The sequence below is a fragment of the Diabrotica virgifera genome, chromosome 3, assembly GCF_917563875.1.
Source record: "Diabrotica virgifera virgifera chromosome 3, PGI_DIABVI_V3a".
NCBI classification, from domain to species: Eukaryota; Metazoa; Arthropoda; class Insecta; order Coleoptera; family Chrysomelidae; genus Diabrotica; species Diabrotica virgifera.
The window spans coordinates 2,657,437-2,680,564 of NC_065445.1; the positions used below are offsets into that span (position 1 = coordinate 2,657,437).

The following is a 23,128-nucleotide window of genomic DNA, read 5'->3' on the forward strand; positions in this document are numbered from 1 at the left end:
AACTCAAGACGACTATAGCAATGAAAAATGGCAATGACTTTTGGTTCGGGGAATGTGAAAGATGTTAGAAGTCCTTCTATATCTTTTCTCCCTCGTAGGGATGTAGTGACATCATGTAAGTCGTTTAACTATTTCTGTCCAATTCTCTCTCTCTCTCTCTCCTGCACGTAGTTAAGAAGTAAGTTGGAAGTTAGATGTTAGAAGTAAGGTGGAACAAATAATTCGCAAAAGCAATGAGACAATAGATCTGATAGTACCAATAAAAACAAAGAAAAAGATAGGGTACCCGAAAGATAGATACATTTATACCCAAATATGGTGGAGTGAAAAAGGAAGAACATGTGAAAGAGAAGGAATGTCAATACTAGTTAAAAAGAAATATAAGAACAACATCACTAGCTGAGGAAATCTTAGGGAATGAATAATAAAAATGGATATAAAATTAAAATCACATATAATCTCAGTTATTGGTACGTTCAAACCCAACGAAAGTGCTAGAATAGGCGAAAAAGAAAAGTACTACGAGGTCTTTAGATGAAACAATATCACAAATAAGTATCACAAGAGAGATTGTGATTTGGGATACCTTAACGCCAGAATAAATATCTTCAATAACTTCTCTCTTCTACTTCTACCTCAATTTTAATTCTTACTCCCTCTAAATCACAATACCCAGAGTATTGTGTCATGGAATCCAGGTCGTAGAAAAATGTCATGGTTGCGGAATTTGAGAGAGTGGTTTGGCTGCACGACTAATGAAGTTTTTAGGTCAGCTGTAAACAAGGTCAGGATAGCCTTGATGATTTCCAATCTCTGATAGGAGTGGCACAAGAAGAAGAAGGACGCCAGAACGGGCATCAAACAAAACATTAAAGTTCCAGGACCTTTCGGTGAAAATGTGTTAAACGAAAGTGGTAACAGACTGATAAAAGTATGCCAACAAAACTCACTCGGAATCACTTATGCTCATACTCATGAGAACAAACTCGTGAGTTTATACTCCGTTTTCATTTATACCACACAATATTGTAGACGAGAAGATTGGATCAAGCCAAGCTCTCTCTGGAGAATACGAACAAAATATAACGGAAAGTTTTTACAAAACAATAGTAAATAGAATACACAAAGCAGCACAAGAAACTTTAGGTATTACAACGAAAAAACGGTAAGTTAGAAATTACTGGTAGAATGATCAGTCAGAAGAAATAATGAAAAAACATAAACAGGAAATTTACCAAAAATCGGTAATAAGAGGAAATAAGAGGTAATAAATCGGAAATAAGAGGAAAAGCAAGAAAAAAAAATATCAGCAAGTACGTGCTAAATTTCGAACCGAAATAATAAACTCCAAAAATCAAAAATGGAAACACAAATATCAGGAGCTGGACACATACATCGGAGGGCGAAAATCTACAGACCTGGAGATTTATAAAGAATGATAGAACCAACAAAAGAGAACCAACTGTGATAAAGATAGACACAGGTATATCTCTGAATGACCAACTTGAGACAACGCTGTCACTTCATAAAACTATTTAGTTAAAGACTATAAAGTGTAGACGTATAATAAAAATTCATCACTTGGGCAAGGCATTCAGCCGAAATAGCTATAGTGACAATAAATTGTGGGCATTTAGCCGAAATAGCTATAGTGACAATAAATTGTGGGAGTTTTGAAAACCAAAACGTTTTAGTTATATTAGTTCTACATCATCTGGACCATCTCAGAGTGGTTGGGGGTAGTTACCCCCTACGATAGGGGTTGATGAAGTAAACACTACTCACAGTATATTCATTTAATATCAACTCGCAGTACGACTGTAAAGAGTTGGTGTGCTAATGTACATACGTTCACCCGCTGGTGTATCTCAATTATCAATGACGATTGATCACGCAATGAAATTAGAATGCCTCCCGATGTTTTCTGTGTATATATATAAAAGAGAAAGTGTTGATATTATTTATGCTGAGTCGGCTTTGGCCATGAATTAGGAATATGTAATATTGAATCGCTTACACCGCAGGATTGACAACTGGTACACTTGTGTGGAGTAATCTGGGCACGTAATAATAATATGTATAATAAACAAACGTGTGTTTGTTTACCAAGGACATTTAAATTTTTAAAGAATGTGTCTTGCTCTTAATTGGATGCTTAATAATGGATGCTGTGAATCCCAATACATAGTGTTGTATTGTTGTATAAAATAAACTTCCATCAAGTAGATAACGGTCGAAGCCATCACTTTCTTCTTCTTTTACTTCTTGTGCCACTCCTATCGGAGATTGTAAATCATCAAGGCTATCCTGACCTTGTTTACAGCTGACTTAAAGAGTTCATTAGTGGTGCAGCCAAACCACTCTCTCAAATTCCGCAACCATGACATTCTCCTTCGGCCTGGATTCTTTTTTCCTTACATTATATTTTGAAGTAATGCGTATTTATATCCTCTCATCAGGTGTCCCAAATATTCGAGTTTTATCATCATCTTCACGCCATCACCTTAAAATAACTTTATTATTTTGTTACTACATTTTTCGTATAAACCTGTATATTAAAGTCAACTCCACTGGCACTTCCATCATGCAAGTTTCCTGTAGCAGCTTCCAACACTTGGTTAAACTTAATCCCGAACGTTGTCTGCAATATTGATTTAACTAATCGCATGCACTAGCACTACCCTTAGCCAACTATTCCAGCTTCCCGCTCTTTAAGTTTGAATGGCCGTGGAGTAGATAAGGCGGAAGGAAAGATCAATTCTTAACGATAGTCGATGTAAACTCGACATTATTTCGCAAAATCTACTTATGTGGATAATTCGCATCGTTAGTGGATAGAATTTACAACGAGAAAATGCCTTGTTGGATAGAAAAAGATAAAAATCCGAATGCGGAATTTTATCTAGGCCGCTTGGGGTAGAAAATGAGTTGAAAAGGGAATTTCATTTTAAAATAAGTGGTTGGCTATATTATGACAGCATTTAATTTATTATTAGGGCTTATAATAGTATAATTCGGTAGTAAATTTCGTGCAGGAAGATCGTGCACTGATAATACAGTGCGTCCATAAAGTAACGCATATATTCATTATTTCGTAAACCGGCGACTTTAAGGAAAAATTCCGAAACAGGTCGATTTTTATTTTCAAATTACAATTTTTTGATATATCATACTAGTGACGTCATCCATCTGGGCTTGATAACGTAATCGATGATTTTTTTAAATGAGAATAGGGGTCATGTGATATCTCATTTGAAAGGGTATTTAATTCTCTATTTACTAATACAAACAATAACATAATTATTTATACAGGGTGTCCAAAAATAATTTTTTAATTAAATTAATTGAGACAAAAAAAAATAATGTATGTAACTTATTTAATTCAAAATTCGTTTTAATTTTGTCAGAAAACAGAAATACATGTTTATTTGATAAATAATAAATATTGCTTTTCGCTTAAATTCAATGTTAGAGCTGTCACCCACCTGCCTCTTGAAAGTTTAACATTACGCTTAAGCGAAAATCAGTGTTTATTTTTTAAATAAAACATTTTTATGTTTTCTGGCACCAATAAAATATATTTAGAATTAAACAAATTACATTCATCTTTTTGTACCAATTAATTTAATTAAAAAAAACATTTTTTGGACACCCTGTATAAATAATTATATGAATGTTTATATTATTAAATAGAGAATTAAATACCCTTTCAAATGAGCTATTACATGACCCCTATTCTCATTTAAAAAAATCCTGGATTACGTCATCGCGCCCAGATGGATGACGTCACTAGTATGATATGTATGCCAAAAAATCGTAATTTAAAAATAAAAATCGACCTGTTTCGGGATTTTTCCTTAAAGTCTCCGGTTTACGAAATAATGAATTTATGCGTTACTTTATGGACGCACTGTATATACTTTCTGCAGCAGGTAATAGAAAAACGGAAGACAAGGAATCCATTTACTCACCTATTGTTTGTAGACTTAGAGAAGGCATACGATACGGTACCTTTAAAAAAAGCTGTTTCAAACGTTGACACAAGTAGGTTTCAGTAGAGAGTATGTGGATGCTATCGCAAATATATACAAAAATGCAAGAAGTGTTGTTAAAGAAGGAAACTTTATATCTATCCATAAACGTATATCCTGGCTGGCTAATCTTAGGAAGTGGACTGGTCTAACGTCAAATGATCTATTGCAAGCTGTTGTGAATAGAGTACAACTGGAAGCAAGTAGCGCAAAATAGAAAACACTGGAATGAATTGGGGGAGGCCTATGTTCAAACTTGTATTACTTAACACTGAAGAAGAAGAAGTGAATATAGTGACATGGGTTATTGTGATAACTAACATTCCTAGAAGGTAGACACCTTTAGAAAAAGAATTTAAAATTTGATGGATTCGACCGTTACTTGATGGAAGTTCATTTTATCTAACAATAAAACACTGAAAACGTTGGTTTTCTATACCTCCACAAAATTTATTATAACTAAGTGACTACAGCTGTTTCGGCAGAGTGCCTTTCTCAAGTGATATAGTTTACAATGTGTTTGCCTTTTTAAGTATTCAACTGAAGAGGTTGAGGAGTGGGGAGCTGTTTGTCTCGAGTTGGTCATTCAGAATTATATCTGTATTTTTCAGTTTATTAATTTCCATAGATTCTAAAAAAGATAGCTTAAGGCCTTTATTTTGAATATGCAGAATTTGAAACTCTTCATTGAAAGAATGATTATGATCTAGAAGGTGAAGTGCGTATGTAGAAGTATGCAGAACACAAAAGGGCATTCAACAATAGAAAAACAGACACTTCTACATACGCACTTCACCTTCTAGATCATAATCATTCTTTCAATGAAGAGTTTCAAATTCTGCATATTCAAAATAAAGGCCTTAAGCTATCTTTTTTAGAATCTATGGAAATTAATAAACTGAAAAATACAGATATAATTCTGAATGACCAACTCGAGACAAACAGCTCCCCACTCCTCAACCTCTTCAGTTGAAGACTTAAAAAGGCAAACACATTGTAAACTATATCACTTGAGAAAGGCACTTTGCCGAAACAGCTGTAGTCACTTAGTTATAATAAATTTTGTGGAGGTATAGAAAACAAACGTTTTCAGTGTTTTATTGTTAAATTTAAAATTTATTTTTGTCTAAAACTATCCTATTTTATCCGACTTTATATACACATAATCAACGTCGCAAGTCCCGTATTATAAAATTAACTTATTCTCGGATTTATAGTGAGTTTTCTACAGTCAACAAACGAATCCTCTTAGCCGTATAATAATCCTACATACACAAAAGTCCTTCGGAAGCCGTCAAATGAATAATTCTACTTTTGCGGTTCCGGTCAAAAATTTACATCCGCAAACAAAGTCCTTATTCTTTTCTCGTCCTCGTCTTTTTTCCCGACGACTTGACGGAAAACTCTTATCACCATTTTACTGAATATGAATTGCTTGTGTGTTGAAGAAGTGTGAATAATAGCCCCAAATCAATTTCCCGCGCAACTATCTAAAATCCCGCAACTTTTTTATCGAATTTTACTACAAGAAGTGATGGATTCGACCCCTACCGTTATCTAACGATAAAGCACTACAAACTTTTGTTTTCTACAAGTACACAAAATTTATTTGAAATTAATTTCACCACAGCTGTTTCGGCAGAGTGCCTTTAATGGGTACAAACAATGGGTACAACGAACGAAGTGGAAACAAAATTTTAAACCAAAAACTGCATAAAAACCCTGAAATTTGTCTTTCCACCACAAGAGAAAAACCACAAAAATCTGTTCGATTACTTATACAGGCAAGATATCAACTAAAATAGCCAAATACATGAAAAAAGGAATAACACCAACTTGCAGAACAAATAATTTAAGCAAATACCCACGAGGAAAAAATTTTCCTGTAGTTGGCTGTATACCCACATATTACAAAAAACAAGTCAAATCTTTTATAAAAGGTATATGTATTAAAATTCCCTTAAAAATGGCTACATCACAAGCAGAACTATTTTCAATATGGTAACATATGTTGCCACATAATATACAGTTGCCACCAACCTTTCAACATGTCAACAACTCAATTTGGGGTCAAATAGTACCCTGGGCATAATACATGTGATATTTTGTGCATTAATGTTTAATTTCACAACTCTAGTCAATGTTTCCATGATTAATTAAGTTTAAAGGGTTTTTACCCTAATATTTCTGTATTTTGGTGGTTAGCATGTCAGCATTGATGATGATCTGTTATCAGATTGAAAACTAGTTCTGCTTGTGATGTAGCACTTTGTAGGGAATTTTAATAAATATACCTTTTATAAAGGATTTTACTTGTTTTAAGCAAATATATTAAGAACAACAAGAGCCAAAATACAAACCACTTAAACAGTGGTGCATACTGTAACGTTCTGATCATAGCAAGACCAGGGCATTAAGCAACACCACACTGCTGGGAGAAACGAGGGGAGGAATTCCTTGAACATCCCTTAGGATATTCAAAAGAAAAACGTCCACCGCTCCATCCATCAGAATGGTGCTCTGCCCGACTGCTCAGCCCTGGGTTCGTTCCCTGTTCATTTTTCCTTCACACCCATCCCAGAAAGGTACAGGAAATAAAAAGTTCACCAAATCATATCATATACACTATATTTATTAAAATAAAAAAAAATAAAAATCATTCTAGATATTATTTTCTGTTACCGAGACCCTGCTGGTTACCGGTATAAAAGTTAAAAAGATAAAAAAAGGTACTCAGCTTAAAATCTTTCTGTCACACAGTTCTCAAGGGAGGTCCCCAATCTCTGCAGAACTTGTTGCCGGTAGTTATGGGAAGTCTAGCGCTATTGGGAAGTCTAGGGCTATCTTGTATAACTCATGCTTCTGATGCATCAGGATACTGAGGGCGGTTGCGAGCCAGTTCTGCTCATCAAGGTAGTGTGGCTACAGTTTTCTTTCCCAGTTTTCTTTCCCAGGTAGTATTTCACTACCTATAGCTTTCTTCCCGAGGTAGGGGCTAGAAAAATTCATACAAGGATCAGTTTTCTCCTAAAAGAAAAGCCTGATCAGAAATAAAGCCGAGTATCGAAAGAAAAACGATTTCAACAAAATCTCTGATCACAGCGTGGCATTATTAAAAATAAAAAGAAACAGAAAGAATCCTATCAATAAAATATTATAACTATGTACAAGAAATAAAGTAATATATTATATACCAAAGAAAAAAAATAAAATTAGAAAAGTTTTTAAAGCTTTATTTCAAGGAAGAAAGTAGGTATCTGCTGTGCAAAAGAAATACCCGTATGTCTAACGGCCTAAACACAAACACAATAATTTATGCAGATATTATTGTTCATTTATGTGGTAATGGAAATAGAGCGAGTACAAATTTTTATCGGCTTAAATACCTTAGAAGAATTGAACAAAAATTAATTTGACGATAGTAGGGTCGCTTGTAGAAATATATAGTACGAGGGACAAATACCAAGCGGAGCTTGGTGTAAAGGTTCATGGTGTAACGTTCAATCGGTTGATTGAAACGTTACAATACAAACTTCCATGTGGTTACTGCCCAAAAACTTACATCGGTTAAATTGGTAGAATCTTTAACAAACGTATAGTAGAACACAAAAGGGCTTTCAATAATAGAAAAACAGATTCTACGTACGCATTTACCTTTTAGATCCTAATTATTCTTTTAATTACCAATTTAAAATTCTCTATATTCAAAATAAAGGCTTTAAACTATCTTTATTAGAATCTATGGAAGTTAATAAATGAAAAAATACAAATTTAATTCTTAATGACCAATAAGACAAAAAGCTCTCCCCTCCTCAACTTATTCAGTTAAAAATTATAAAGTGTAGACACATAGTAAAAATACATCACTTGAGAATTTCACTCTGCTAAAATAGCTGTAGTACCATTAATTTGTAATAAATGTTGTGGAAGAATTGAAAACAGAAGTTTTTCAGTGATTTATTGTTAGAATTTTACTACCTTCTGTGCAGTTTCGAATACTCGAATGAATTTCGGTAGGTATTAATCTTGAACGTCTAAACCTAAACTCTTCCAATGTTTGTTAATATCGAATACATAATATTATATCGAATAGTGTACATCTTTTTGTTTGCATTATCATAAAACCGTAGTCCAAATTGGCAGTAGCTACTGAATTATTAATTGAGTTTGTGACTAGTTCTGAAAGGCTCGCCGGCGGGTTACAAGTTAGACATTAGTGGTCGATAAGTAATGATTTTGAGGGGTTACGGTAATATTTATAGGTAAAGCATAACGATAATTTATTCCGATTTATTCTGAAATTTGGATCCAAATTTTACTTCTAACTTTGGACAATAATTAAATACTCTAGTTCGTCACATATTATATGCAATTTATTAAATTAATTGACACAAAAAGAAGAATGTATGTAATTTATTTAATTCAAAATACAGTCTACTGCTGTCACAAAACAGAAAACAATGTTTTTTGATAAATAAACATTGCTTTTCGCTTAATTTCAATGTTCAAGCTGCCACCCATCTGCCTCTTGGTAGGTTGAATATTGAATTTAAGCAACAAATAATGTTTATTTATCAAATAAACATTTTTCTACCTACCGCTACCGAAAGTATACTTTTCCTGACCTGATTGTAGGGCGCAAAGTCGTACTTTTCCTCCCTAGGGAGGGAAAGTACTTTTCCTCCCTAGGGATGAAAATTAAAAGTGACGTCATGGTATGTCATTGATAAAAAAAAACTTATTGACGCCCTATACAATATTCTATTATCTATTACGTAAGTATCTCTACATTTTAAAGTTTATTTATAAAGCACCCTGTATTTTGCAAAATGGTAAAAACAGTAAATTGTTATTTTTATTTAACAATGTTTACATTCATAATTTGAGGTTTATTTGACAGTTGACAGTTATACTGTACCTACTTGTTAGTTTTAGTGCTCTAATAAATTTTGTCAGTTAGTTACATAAATAAATTATTTAAAAATGAAAAAATTACTTGATATTTGAGGAAGGTGGATATGTATAACATGGGAGTAAAGTGCCTTTTCTCCCTCGAATGATTACTGCGAACTTCATTCTCGGAAGTAAAAGTAGTACTTTCCTCCCTTGTTATACAAATAACTATGTTTCTGTTTTCTGTTAGCAGTAGAATGTATTTTGAGTTAAATAAATTACGTACATTGTTCTTGGACACGCTGTATAAATAAATATGTTAATGTTTATATTACTGAATAGAGAATTGAATAACCTTTTAAATGAGCTAGCACACGACCCTTACTCCCTATTTAAAAATAAGAGGTGGGGAAAGTGGAAGGGAGGGCGTTGACAAATGACGGATGTACCGTAAAAATGTGTCACCCTTAGATCCCATTAGCCATTTCCCTAAAATCTAATAAATACTGCCAAATATCGAGGTGGACTGTTTTCTTTGGCCCACCCTGTATCCAGGGTGTCCAGAAACTCTACCAACAAACTAAGACAGGACAGGAGATTCCTCAGGTAATTTTAAGACAGTTTAACCAAATTCACCTAGTCCGAAAATGCTTCCTAAGGGAGCTAGAGCTCTTTGAAAATGGTGTCGTGTAATTCGTTTTTCTTAAATACCTCCAGAACGCTTTTAGAAAAACAAAAATTGGTACGCATATTTATCTTCCAGAGACAAATCGACTCCATCCATTGCGAATTTATAGTACCGGTCATAGGCGTACGTTTTAGGTAGGGTAACGGTTATTTTATTGCATACCTTTTTTGTCTTTAAATTTAAAGCATTTTTCACTTTGGATTATTAAATTGTGAGGAATGCTAGTACTAAAAGGTACTCTTGATTTAAGTCGGTAGGACGCACCGTTTTCTAGAAAAAATCGATTTGAAAATTTTTCATCTCGTTAATTTGAAAAAGAAATTTAAAAGTGTTTAAAAAACGGTGTATTTTACCAACTTAAAGCAAGAGTAACTTTTACCACTATAATACCTCATAATTTAATAATCTAGTGTCAAAAATGCTTAGAAATTAAACACAAAAAAGTTATACGATAATAATAACCGTTGACCTACCCAAAACCGACGCTTATACACTGATAGTAGAAATTCGCAATTAATAAAATCGATTTATCTCTGGAATATAATAAATAAACGTACAAGTTTTCGTTTTTTAAATAGTTTTTTTTTTGAAACATTTTTTGAAATTTAAAAAACGAAAAATTTTTAAATCGATTTTTCCAGAAAACGGTGTATTCTCTCGACTTAAAAGAGGAGTACCTTTTTGTACAAGAATACCTCACAATTTAATAATACAGAGTTAAAAATGCTAAAAAGTTATGCGATAAAGTAACCGTTGCCCTACCCAAAACGGACGCCTCTGACCGGTACTAGACATTTGCAATGGATGGAATCGATTTATCTCTGGAAGATAAATACGCATACCAATTTTTGTTTTTCTAAATAGAATCGTTCCGGAACTATTTAAGAAAAAGTCAGACGCCATCTTCAAATAGCTCTAGATCCCTTAGGAAGCGTTTTCGGACTACGCGAATTGGATTAAAATGTCTTAAAATTATCTAAGGAATCTCCTGTATTCGTTTGTAGAGTTTCTGGACACCCTGTATAAATTTATGACCTAAGTTTGAGTCTCTTAAGTCTAAATAATATTGTCGTCTGATTTTTAGGGTACAGATATCTGGTCGATGGGAGTGACACTATACGCCTTCGTATACGGCCAAGTCCCCTTCTACGAAGGAAACATCGTGGGACTCTACTCGAAAATTAAGAGCCAGCCGGTCGTCTTTCCAGAAAAGCCTGCCATCAGCGAGGGTCTTAAAGATCTCATCAGGAAGATGCTTGTAAAAGAACCGACTCAGAGGATCACTTTACCGGAGATTAAGGTATTGTATTTTTATATTTACTATTTACTACATATACAGGGTGTTACTAATATTAGTTAGTTAACGGCGACAGAAACAGCAATGGTCAATAAAATAACAAATGAGGAAGTGGTTCAAGTACTCCAAAAAATACAGAAGAAAGGAAAAGCAGTTGGACCAGATGTTATTCTGAGGGAAGTGAGGAGAGCATTAGTACAGTCAGGAGCAAGTTGGCTAACAGGTTTATTTAATAGAATTATGGAAGTTGGACAAATGTCAGACGAGTTTAAAAGCAGTATATTAGTACCTACCTGTTTACAAAATCAAGGGAAATATACAACAATGTACAAACTGCAGGGCCATAAAACTACTTTTAATCACACTATGAAAATATGGGAGGGAATAATTGATAGACGGATACGTGAAGAAACCGAAATAATGAAACAGACGCTCATATTATATTCATTGATCTTGACAAAGTATATAATAGCGTTCCTCATGAAATTCTGTGGTGTACTCTCAATAAGAAAGTAGTCCCCGGTGAATATGTAAAGATTGTGAGAGGTATGTATGAGAGAGTAACAACTAGTGTTCTAGTATTAGGATAAGTGGCCGAGAGACTGATAAATTTCATGTCAAAATAAAATTGCACTAAGGCTCGGTGTTTATTTCTTATTTATTCTATTATTATAAGACATATTTTTTGCATTGAATGGAATTCTTCTTCAATTATATATCTTGTAGGTTCATCCGTGGGTGACTCGCAACGGACAATGCCCACTTCCATCGGAAGAGGAGAATTGCCATTTAGTAGAAGTTACCGAAGAAGAAGTAGCTAAAGTCATAACTTCGATACCGAAGTTAGATACTTTAATTCTAATCAAACATATGCTCAAAAAACACTCCTTCCAGGTAAGTAACAATAAGATACACTTCTTCTCGTTAGCCCTACAACACGGGGTAGATCTTGGCTAATTGCATTCCTTAGGAATGAGGACTTTTCTCTCAAAACATCTGAGTTTTCTTTCCATTGCTTTTATCAAGGTCCATGTTTCACACCCGTACATGAGCACTGTTATATATATATATATATATATATATATATATATATATATATATATATATATATATATATCCTGATTTTTTATGTTCATGTCAGGCTCTTAGATTTAATAGTTATTGCTGCCTAAATTATTGCTTTTATCTCTTCCGTGATATTATCTGCGGTGATTATCGCTCTCTTTCAAAGTTGGGTCTATTGTAATATTTTGCCCTATTCTTTCACCTCTCTTTTGTCTGTTAATGCGTTAAACTATATATTTGGTTTTCTTTTCGTTGACACTTATACCCTTAATTTATTAAGAGTCTTCTGCACAATATAAATTGTATTTTCCACAATGTCAATGTCAACCGAGTGTGCTAGTAGTAATTTTGCTCGATTTATTGTCAGTAGTTCTCTTCTAATTTGTGCTGTTCTTACCACTTTTACAGGATTTTATTAAAAAGGAGAGGTGACAGCGCGTCTCCTTGTTTCAGATCACTGCTTATTTCACACGATTCAGAGAGCTTGTTACCTATCCGTACTCTGGATCTACAGCCATTCACACATATATTAACGAGCTGGATAATTTTTTTAGAACTGAGAGTTTTGCCATTATACTCTACATCTAATCTTTCTCCATTTTCGTTTTAAACATTCTCGTTATATTTATGCGTAATTTCGGGTATTACTTGGTTGCCTATTCGAGCGTTAAAATCCCCCAGTATTATCGTCTTCCTTTTGACTTGGTCTACTGCTTCTAATTGATCAGAAAATATTTCTCTTGTTGTTCGAGTCTCGTTATTTCCTGGGCATTAAACTCCTATGATGCCTTCCTTCTCCATTCTTATCTTTATTGTTACAATCCTTTCTGATATGTATTGACACTCTTTTATCTAATTTTGAAATCTTTTAGTTTTAGTAAGGCTACACCTTTTTTGACCCTGTTTTCTTTTGCTACTCTACCATAGATTGGTATGTATTCACCTAATTTTGTTTATCATTTTCCTTTCTTTTTTGACTCTTGTAGAACGCATATGTATATTTGTTATTAGTTTAGTACTTAACTCGAGTAAGTCCCTTCTAGGTTCTAGATATTTTACTAGTATCCTTAATTCTTGCCATGGTCGTCTTCAAATTATTAATCTGGATCCGAGGCTCCACATTGTTTCTTTAAGCAGTATTTGCTTTTACTATTGGTAGGTTGATAACCTTGCCAATCACAGTCCACATTTTATTTAGCTTGGGATCGGCTGTGGTTACCAAAGACATAATAAGAATAGACAAGGTAAGGTAACGCTCTGTACATCGAGGTGTAACGCCAATATCAAGGAAGTCATTGGTCAATATTCACTTTGACTGGTCTAGCCATCTTTGTCACATGAGCGGGGTCACGCGGAAAAGTGAGATAGATAGACCACCTACCGACTGCTCCGCGTTACACTATTTTGCCTACCATGCCTAATCTATTCTTATTATGCCTATGATTGTAACCGCAGAACTACTCGATAAACCCCGCAAGTACCGCAAGCAGTGTATTCATATGTCATCTATCAAATTAAGTCGACTAACCTCATACTGGTGACCATTAACAAATAAAAAACCACGTATATCTTGTCATCATTTTATTACGACGAGACCATTGAACGAAACATTATTTGTATTTTATTCATAATATTCCGATCAAATTTCAGAACCCTTTCCTTCATCGTCGAGACACAACAGGCGTACCAGCAGTTTCACATTCCAGCTCAGTGTCAACGCCACGTCAGCACATCGGCCAATCAGGTCGCTCTAACTCAGCACCTGGTAGTTACGACTGGCACCACGAAAAGCAGCTGAGCATCGACTTGAGCCTAGAATGCGTCGAGGAGGTGAGCGTGGACCAAAGTTTAGAGGAAATCACCGCCAACGGTAGACGGCAAGAGGAGAAACGGTGATAACGCTGTATGTGGTGTAGGTTAGGACAATTTTGGAGAATGTTTTGGTGAATGCGTGAGAGAGTCGTGTGATGAGAGCTTGATCTGTGATGTTTGATGTCTAATTTGGTTTGAATCTCGTTTATTTGATATATTGCTGGTCTAGCGGATAGTTCAAAATGGAGTTTTTATTACTAGGAATTTTTATCGGACTTTCAGTCTAGGGGACAAAGCTGTTTTGAGACCGATCAAAGTCCACGGTGTTTGAGTGTATTCTCATGTACAGTATGCGACAAAATAAACAGTACTGAAAGAATATTGAAATGTTTATGATTATTTATAAATAAGTATACATGGTACAGATTATTCACGGCGACGTTCCCGATAAAACAGATGTTAAAGATGTCCTTTGGCACGAAAAAATCTTTAATTTTAGTTCGCAATTCCGGAATGAGAGACGGTGGATAGGTCTGTTCCCTTCAGCATTCCCTATATGTACGCATCAGGTGGCGTTAGCTCTGGCGAGTAACGATATCCCAAAATGTTCGTGAAGTATTCGAAGAAACTCTCTCGCCGTATGACAGGTTGCCCCGTCCTGCTGAAATCATTGTAGATTTTAAGCCACATGATAAGTTCCCGAAACAAATGAAAAGCGTTGAAAAGCCCTATTACAATACAATTTGATTTTTCACTGAGTATACATTCTAAAACCGAACAATTACAGGCGTTTGAAACGCATGTTGGGCTGCGACAGGGAGATGCGCGGGCGTGTCTCCTCTTCAACATAGCTCTGGAAAAGGCGGTCAGAGATGTCCGAATATTTTAACAGAGGAAATATTTTTACTTAATCATCCCAAATTTTGGCATATGCAGATGATGTGGACCTAGTTGGACGCACAACACGCAAGCTAGAAGAAATGTATACCACCTTCTCAAATGCCTCAAAAAATATGGGCCTGTAAGTAAACGAGGAGAAAACTAAGATGATGGCATCAACATCCAACAATAGAGCCAGAAACATCGGTCACCAATTCACTGTTGATAACTCTACCTTTGAAGTGGTGGACAAATTCGCGTACTTAGGCTCACTGATCACCAATGAGAACGTCATGACGGAAGAAATCAAGCGAAAGATAATCCTAGCAAACAAATTCTATTTTGGACAGAGTCTATATTATGAGAAGCAGAAACTTAAGCCAAAAAACAAAAATAACCATATACAAAACCCTTATACAACCCATGTTGACATACGGATCGGAGACATGGACCATCTCCAAGGCAGATGAAAAGCTTCTGCTTATATTTGAACAAAGGATTCTAAGAGGAATATTTGGTGGCATCTGTAAAAATGGAATTTGGAGGAGGAGGTACAACTACGAGGCATACTGTAACACAGTAAAGGATTAGAAAGAAGAAGAGCTCGACACGTTAAATGCCAAATTAAACAAAATATAAAAATATACATAGTGCTACCAAATACTATGGACTGTCAAATACTACAGTCAATAGTATTTGGTGCTACTTAACTTTTTGATGTACCTCGGTAGCTTTAAGGGCCGGTTGTTCGAACGCTAATCAACAATGATCACTATCAAATATTTAATTACTGTCAAAACTGTTAATGTCAACTTTGGTTGGGTTGCTAAAAACATAATTGATTACAATTCTGAGACTATAATCAATTAATATAACAATAATTATTAACATAATTGATAATAAATCTCATAATTTTAATTAATTATGTTTTCAGCAACCCAAACAAAGTTGACATTGACAGTTTGGTGACAGTAATTAAATATTTGATAATGATAATTGTTGATTAGCGTTCGAACAACCGGCCCTACGTCTTTAGAGATCTAGGGGTGTGGATTCTTAATAGATGTTAAATAAAATTGAAACTCGAAATGCTCCTGGGGAGCCATAACAAAAAAAATATAATATATGCTTATTTATAAAAAAATATATAAAACTAAGAACGCCGTATCTGTACTTACCGTAGGCTACTTTCATGCGTGATTACTTTATGGGATAGAGATTGGTAAAGAAAATATGATAATTAAACACAATTCTTATTTTATTGAAACAAATAAAAATTTAGCAAAGTTGTTAAAAAAAGTCTTTAATCATTTTACTAATTGGCGAGAAAACGTAAGAGTTCAACAATTAAAAATAGCGCAAGTACCTTGTTGTGTTCTTTATCCGTGGCTGATCCATAGTCCATCCATGCGGCAGTTAAAGTGTTAAGTATTGTCCTGATGTTACGGCACATAACGACACTCATTTTTACAGATAAAGTACAGATATTAATTATATTAGAGATGAAATTCCATTGTTCGTTTATTGGATACAACACTTGTATACTATTGTTATTATTTAAACCTTAAAAAAAAACGAAAAACTTTTCGATAAAAAACAAACCAATGGATCTGTTTAGTCCATCACTAGAAACACAAAATATGGTCGAAAACCTAGTCTCTACGACCACAGCGGCCACTTAAGCCTATTTCGGCTCTGAAACAAAAACTGAACTGAACTAAGTACAAACAACTATCTCCATTGAACTATTATCAACAATTTTCTCCGTCAGCAAGTCAAAGAGCCTGATGATGGAAAGGCACCAGCTTCTTACTCTAGACTACCAGAACTGATTTCTCTTCTAGACTACTCCGAACTGATCACTCTTCTAGACTACTCCGAACCGATCACGAGTATACTTCGAACCCTTACACAACCCAAAACTCATTCCATCTCCCCATTTTTCTATCCTACTCAACCATGTCCAACATTCGCCAATTTCCACTCTTAATTTCAAAACGAATAAAAAAGATTTAAGCAAATTTCAACCACGCCTTCAAAGGCAATAACTCTTTCTCTCGCAAATAGGACTAAGCCAAACGAAATTCGGATAGCTATATCTCAGCTCAATACTTTATCTGATATCTCTGATATCTCTTTTTCGCAACGTTCGCAATACTGCACGTGTAAACTTGTTGTATTAAATAAACACACTCAGAGCCTCTTATCTCTGCAAAGGAATTCACAGCATAAACAAATCAGCTCCAAAACATCATATTTCGGTCTCACAGTCGCCAAAAATACATTAGTAAACGATTTACGAATCCCGATTCTTTTGGCGGTACGAAATATATCGAGGTCCCTCGGATAAAAGAGATATCAATATCCATGACAAAAAAATCAATATAACATTGTGAGAAACGGCTTACGTAATACACTGAAACACAAACATGATTAACGGACTGAGTATACAGGGTGGAGCAAAAATAATAATGACCTTCGGACCGTTACAATACCACAGAAATAAACATATATTAGGTGGTAAAGACGTAGTATCTCTTTCTCTTACTAGACGTAGAATAAGAAGACTAAGATTGGCAGGACATTTAGCAAGATCACAGCAGAACAACCCTCTTAGAAGAATCCTTATGCCACAACCCGTGGGAAGTAGAAATAGGGTTAGGCCAGAACTCAGATGGAAGGATGGTGTAGATGAGGATGATGAGGACTGACTGGCGAAGTAGACTTGGGAAGGTCGAGTCTCTTTCATAGGACTGTAGCACCATTGATGATGATGATGATGATGATGATACACTCTAAAACTCCTTGGACTTTGATCGGTGTGAAACTACCCTGGTCCATAGACTAATTGTGTTCTTGGTAATAGATTTCATATTCAGTAGAAAAACTCTTTAAACTATTTTACTAGATCAACTAGCTACAATTTTCAGTCTGTGTTAAAGTACAATAATTGTTTAAGCGTACGCTTTATAATTTGAATGTTTATATACATTTTTTTATTATAATATTAGACAAAATCTTAATTTTGTAAGTTTTTGGTTTTTAAATTTTGATATAAAATAGGTTTTTACTTTTTTTAATGATATAATATATTTAGGAATTTTTATTTTTTTACCCGTTTCAAAATATTCCTTGTTGTAGGCAACCAACAATACACTGTTTAGGGTATAAGTGTTGTGATGGTTGCCTACATTGGGTTACAGAAGTTCTCTAAGGATGTACTTATTTACACCTTGGCTATTTATGTACATACTGTACAGCATCATCTACAAAGAAGCTTTAGATTATTGACTTTTTGAAGAATTAATGACAGTAACTCTTGGTGTTATCGTCGTCCTAATTTGTAAACTGCGTAACTCCATGTTATTTCTGTTCCTACTTATCGTTTAAAAAAGATCGCAGATGCATATTTTTACCAGATGAGTAAATAGCGATCTCTTCGTATACACCGTATCTCCCTTGCCGCCAAATTTAGTACGAAAAATACGTAACTCCTTGGTTTGTCATACCACACGACTGACCTATCACTGTCTAGAAAGTGATACATACCATCATATCTTTTAAAATGAGAGATACGTAGTATTCTGAGAGATACGTAGTATTCGCATTAGTCTTTAGAAAGATAGTTTTTTGTGTCTCCTGTAAAATTTGGATAAATGGAGTTAGGCAGTTTACAGACTTGGTCGACGTTACGTTTTTTTGATGAATTTTCACCGTATAACGAAGTTAAACCAGGAAACAATGGATACCTTCACTATCTCTAATAGTTGTGACACTAACAGAGTTCTATAGTGTTTTGATGCAATAATTACGAATTATTTCACAAAAAATTGTTTTATTGCATGAAAATGACACTTCTAAAAGTCTTCCCCTAGAGAAAAGTATAATGTAAGTGAAATATCTTCCAACACACCCTTATACTTCTTTAACATATTTGATTCCATATTTTGTCAAGATACACTGTTACAGTGAGATACAAACATTTTTTTAAATTTTCGAATCATAGTTGTAATTACACTCTTGCATTTTTAAATCTTGATTACATTAACATATTTAAGCAATAAGGGACCATGTATTGAGATTGTATCTGGTTTTTTTTTCATTAAAAGTGTATTTTAAAAAATAATAAACCAAAAAATGTACAATTTAGATGGATGGTAATAGTCCCTGTTTTGTCGGCAACCGCCAATCCACACAGGTGTTTTGGTGGTTGTCTACATTCGGGATGATTCGGATGGTAATAGTCCGTTTTGTCGGCAACCACCAATACACACAAGTGTTTTGGTGGTTGTCTACATTCGGGGTTGAAGTACACGATCTGTGACTAATATAATTATAGTTTAATAGCACATGAAATTTTCAGTAATAATATGCTAATTAGTCCAGGGCGCATCTGTTTTGAGATGGCCGTTGAGAGGTGACTCAAATTTTTTTGCAGAAATTTCTTGAAAATAACTCAAATAATAATATTTGAGTTATCCTCCCACTCAAAATGGTCCGGAACGTTTCGGAAAAATAATCAAAATGTCAAAATATGAAGGAAAAATTCGATTTTTTTATTGGTTTTTTGATTATAACTTTAAAACTATTCATTTCTGAGAAAAGTTGTACTGATATCAAAAGTTGCATAATTAAATTTTCTACAATATAGAATTGGTTAGAAATTTAAAAAATAGTCACCCTTGTTGCAAAATAGCAATAATTGCGAAAAAACCATACACAAACAAGTATTCGCATTTTACATTTTTCAACCATTTATGCTCCACTTAGGACCTTCATATTTTACCCAGAAAAACTTTATGATATAGTTAAACAACACTGTAAATTTCATTAAGATCGGTTTAATAGATTTTGCAAAATAAATTTTGCAATCCAGCTTTCGCAAAAAAAATTCATTTTTTTTAATGTTGCAGGACTGAAAATAAAGCAGATAGCAAGTTGATTTTTTTTTGCTTATAGAAGTGTACTGTACCTTTCATTTGCAATTTGCAAAATTAAAATCGATTAATTAACGTCAGGAAATTTTTTAAATGAACATTAATTTTTGGTGCTAGGCGCAGGACAGCGGTGTTCGATTCACACAAGTTGATTTCCACCAAAATTTCTTCCAATCTTTATCTAATATATTATTTTCTTACAATTCCACAAAAATCAAACTAATTTTATTATTGTTTGTGAAATATTGTTTAAACAATTGCTTATGTTTAAAAGTAATAAACTTTTATTCTCTAAGTTAAAATATATGAACAAAGAAAATTTTTGCTAAAACAAGTGTTATTTCAAAGGATAGAGTATGTGTTTTTATTTTGCAATAAACAATTTTATTTATTTACATCGAAATGTAATAAAAATTAAAATGTATCAATCATTATCAAAGGTCACTGGAATGCCCAATCAGAGCAAACTATACGCTGTCCTGCGCGTAGCACCAATAATTAATGTTTATTTAAAAAAATTCCTGACGCCGTGGTAGTTAATCAATTTTAGTTTTGCAAATTGCAGATATTGACAGGTACAGTACACTTCTATAAGCAAAAAAAATTCAACTTGCTATCTGCTTTATTTTCAGTCCTGTAACATTTTGAAAAAATGAATTTTTTTGCGAAAGCTGGATTGCAAAATCTATAAAACCGATCTTAACGAAATTTACAGTGTTGTTTTACTGTATCATAAAGTTTTTCTGGGTGAAATACGAGAGTCCTAAGTGTAGCATAAATGGTTGAAAAACGTAAAATGCGAATACTTGTTTTTGTATGATTTTTTCGCAATTATTGCTATTTTGCAACAAGGGTGACTACTTTTTAAATTTTCAACCAATTCTATTTTATAGGAAATTTAATTACGCAACTTTTATGTCGGATCAACTTTTCTCGGAAATGAATACTTTTAAAGTTATAATCAAAAAACGAAGAAAAAAATCGAATTTTTTCTTCATTTTTGAAGTTATACTTCTTTAGGCGCGATTGAAAGTAAAATTTCATAATACTGCGCGCATGCGCACACAGACAGTATGTAGTTCATTGCTAATCTTTCAAGATAGGTATGTATGTATCTGTATCAGCGCAAATAAGTCATTAAAAGAATATATTAGTGTTTTTAGTAAATGTATTATTTATTATAATTTTTGTGTCTATGGATTTGTTACAGCGTTTGATCAGAGATCGGAAAGTCCCCGGTTCCAATTCTGGACGATTCATATTTTTTTCTTAATTTTTGGTTGTTTTAATAAAAAATTTTTGAAAGTGGTAGATAAGAAAGTTAGTTTAATATTTAAATAAAATACAAATGACCTGTTAAGTATATTTAGTTCGTTGAAATTATTTATAATAGAAGTATAACTTCTTACGTGCGTACAAAGTACACACACATTCTTTTTTGACATTTTGATTATTTAAACAATGTTCCGGACCTTTTTAAGAGGGAGGATAACTCAAATATTATTATTTGAGTTATTTTCAAGCAATTTTTGCAAAAAAAAATTGAGTCACCTCTCAACGTCCAAATGTACTTTTTACAGATGCGTCCTGGTCTAAAAGTAACAATACATTTTTAAAGGAAAGAATCCTGAATGCATAATCTAAACTCTAGACATATATCAGTAATTCTTGATTCTCAACTATACCTTTTAGGAATACATTTAAGATTGTTAACAAAGCACAAAACAAATATAAATTGATAATATTATAAACGTATGCCCATATATCCTAAATAAAACAGGAACTTATTATTTTACTATTTTTATTTAAATCTTCCATAGCTTATCAAAAACACCGTAGAGAACGAGACGTGAATCTCAATCGTAAAAGCTTCTGCTGATATCAAGTAAGAAGTATTTTGGTACTTTATTATTAAGGTGTGATGGTGTATTTTCTCCTATTTGATATTAATACTCAAGTCTTTATTATTAATCCACTGAAATGTTACATTTTTCGATGAAAACAACATGAACAGAATGGCATATTATTAGAGGATCGTTCTACTGATATAAAGGCATTAAACAAAGATAATTTGGAACTATTTCTCGTGCCAGATCGGTACTCACCGGAGGGACCGCAGACGTTCTGATACAATTAGTGTTTCTTTGTAAAGGCAATGAAGCCGACTTTACTAAGTAACAAGACATTTACTCAACACACACGGCTGTGCACACAAACTTAAGTTTAACTTAACCCCCACTATACCGTCGCATCAAAGCAACAGTTGGATATGGCATATCCTACTGTTGCACGAATGCACCGTATATGCGTATATATACACACAACGCATCGCTCCAATATAACTTAACTGGTTGATCGGTGCACTCGTGCAACAGTAGGATATGCCATATCCTACTGTTGCTTTGAGGCGACGATACATGGAAAAAAATAAAAGTGCTTTGTCTGAAAATGTAACATTTCAATGTATTATACACGGTGGCTCATCCTATACGCCTCGGTCTCTGTACGGAAAGTGACTTCCAATACAAGGTTTTGTTCTTCATAGAAATTTATAGGGCCTACAACATAATATAGACACTACAATTTAAAAAGTTATATTTTTTCTTATTGCACACTCAAGTATTTGATGACATCTTTTAATTTTCCTTAAAAAATAAACTATACGTTCGTAAGGGGTCTCTACCCAAATAAAGGGTGTTTTGATTTATTTCCATTGAGACTAATTTTTCTTGGGTCTAAACTATTTTTCAAATTGAAATAGATATTTATTATAACAAAATTGTACAGGGTGGTCAAAATATTAGATTGTTCTATTAGCAAATTCAAGCCGTAATAAGGTACTCATTTTAAATTAAATACCCTGTATTTTATTAGTCGCTCGTGTGGAAGTAAGTTTTATCATTTTATCACATTGGGTGTTTTATTATTTTAGTTGAATTTGGCATATTTGTGTGACATTGAATAAAATTCTTCATATTGAATAATGTTCTATACTTTATAATGAAAGCTTTGAACAAAATCAATAACCACCTGTCTGAAGTTTATAAGATAACCACCTTGTATATTATTTAAAATTATAACATTAAACAATCCGTGCTTTGTTGTTATAAAATGTTTTTTACATAATTAGGAAAATAGGTTTTATATATATTTTTTCTTTACCTATATGTGTGTTATTCCAATTTTCCTATCTAAATATCTCTAAACTATTTATACAACCCAAAAAGCACTAACTTTTTACAATTTTGCACACCATTTACGCTGTTACAATAGAAATGTAGTTAGCTAAATTTTCTGAAATTTAAAATAAAATTTTTTATATGTTAAAACTGTGTATTCTTTCAAAATCCCAAACATCAACCTCAGCGGATTTCTGCTCTCCTGATATAAGGATCCCCCAAACCGACGCGAATTTTCCGTAGCGGAACATTCGCAGGCGGAGCGGTAGCGGACAAGGGTTCCCCATATTGACGCGAAAGCCGACGCGACTATTCGCCATACAAATGTGAACAAATTATATTTTTAA

General features: G+C 33.7%; 1 protein-coding gene across 4 annotated transcripts in view; it reads left to right on the top strand.

The window, feature by feature from the left end:
- Positions 1–22,931, top strand: part of LOC126881766 (calcium/calmodulin-dependent protein kinase kinase 1) — a 391,062-nt gene extending 368,131 nt beyond the window's left edge. For all 4 annotated transcript variants that reach the window (XM_050646245.1, XM_050646244.1, XM_050646247.1 and 1 more), the window contains 3 exons: positions 10,697–10,912; positions 11,636–11,803; positions 13,625–22,931. In XM_050646245.1, coding sequence (XP_050502202.1) covers positions 10,697–10,912; positions 11,636–11,803; positions 13,625–13,870 — 630 coding nt within the window. In that variant the 3' untranslated portion in view covers positions 13,871–22,931. The remainder of the gene's footprint in view (positions 1–10,696; positions 10,913–11,635; positions 11,804–13,624) is intronic.
- The last annotated feature ends 197 nt before the right edge of the window (positions 22,932–23,128 follow it).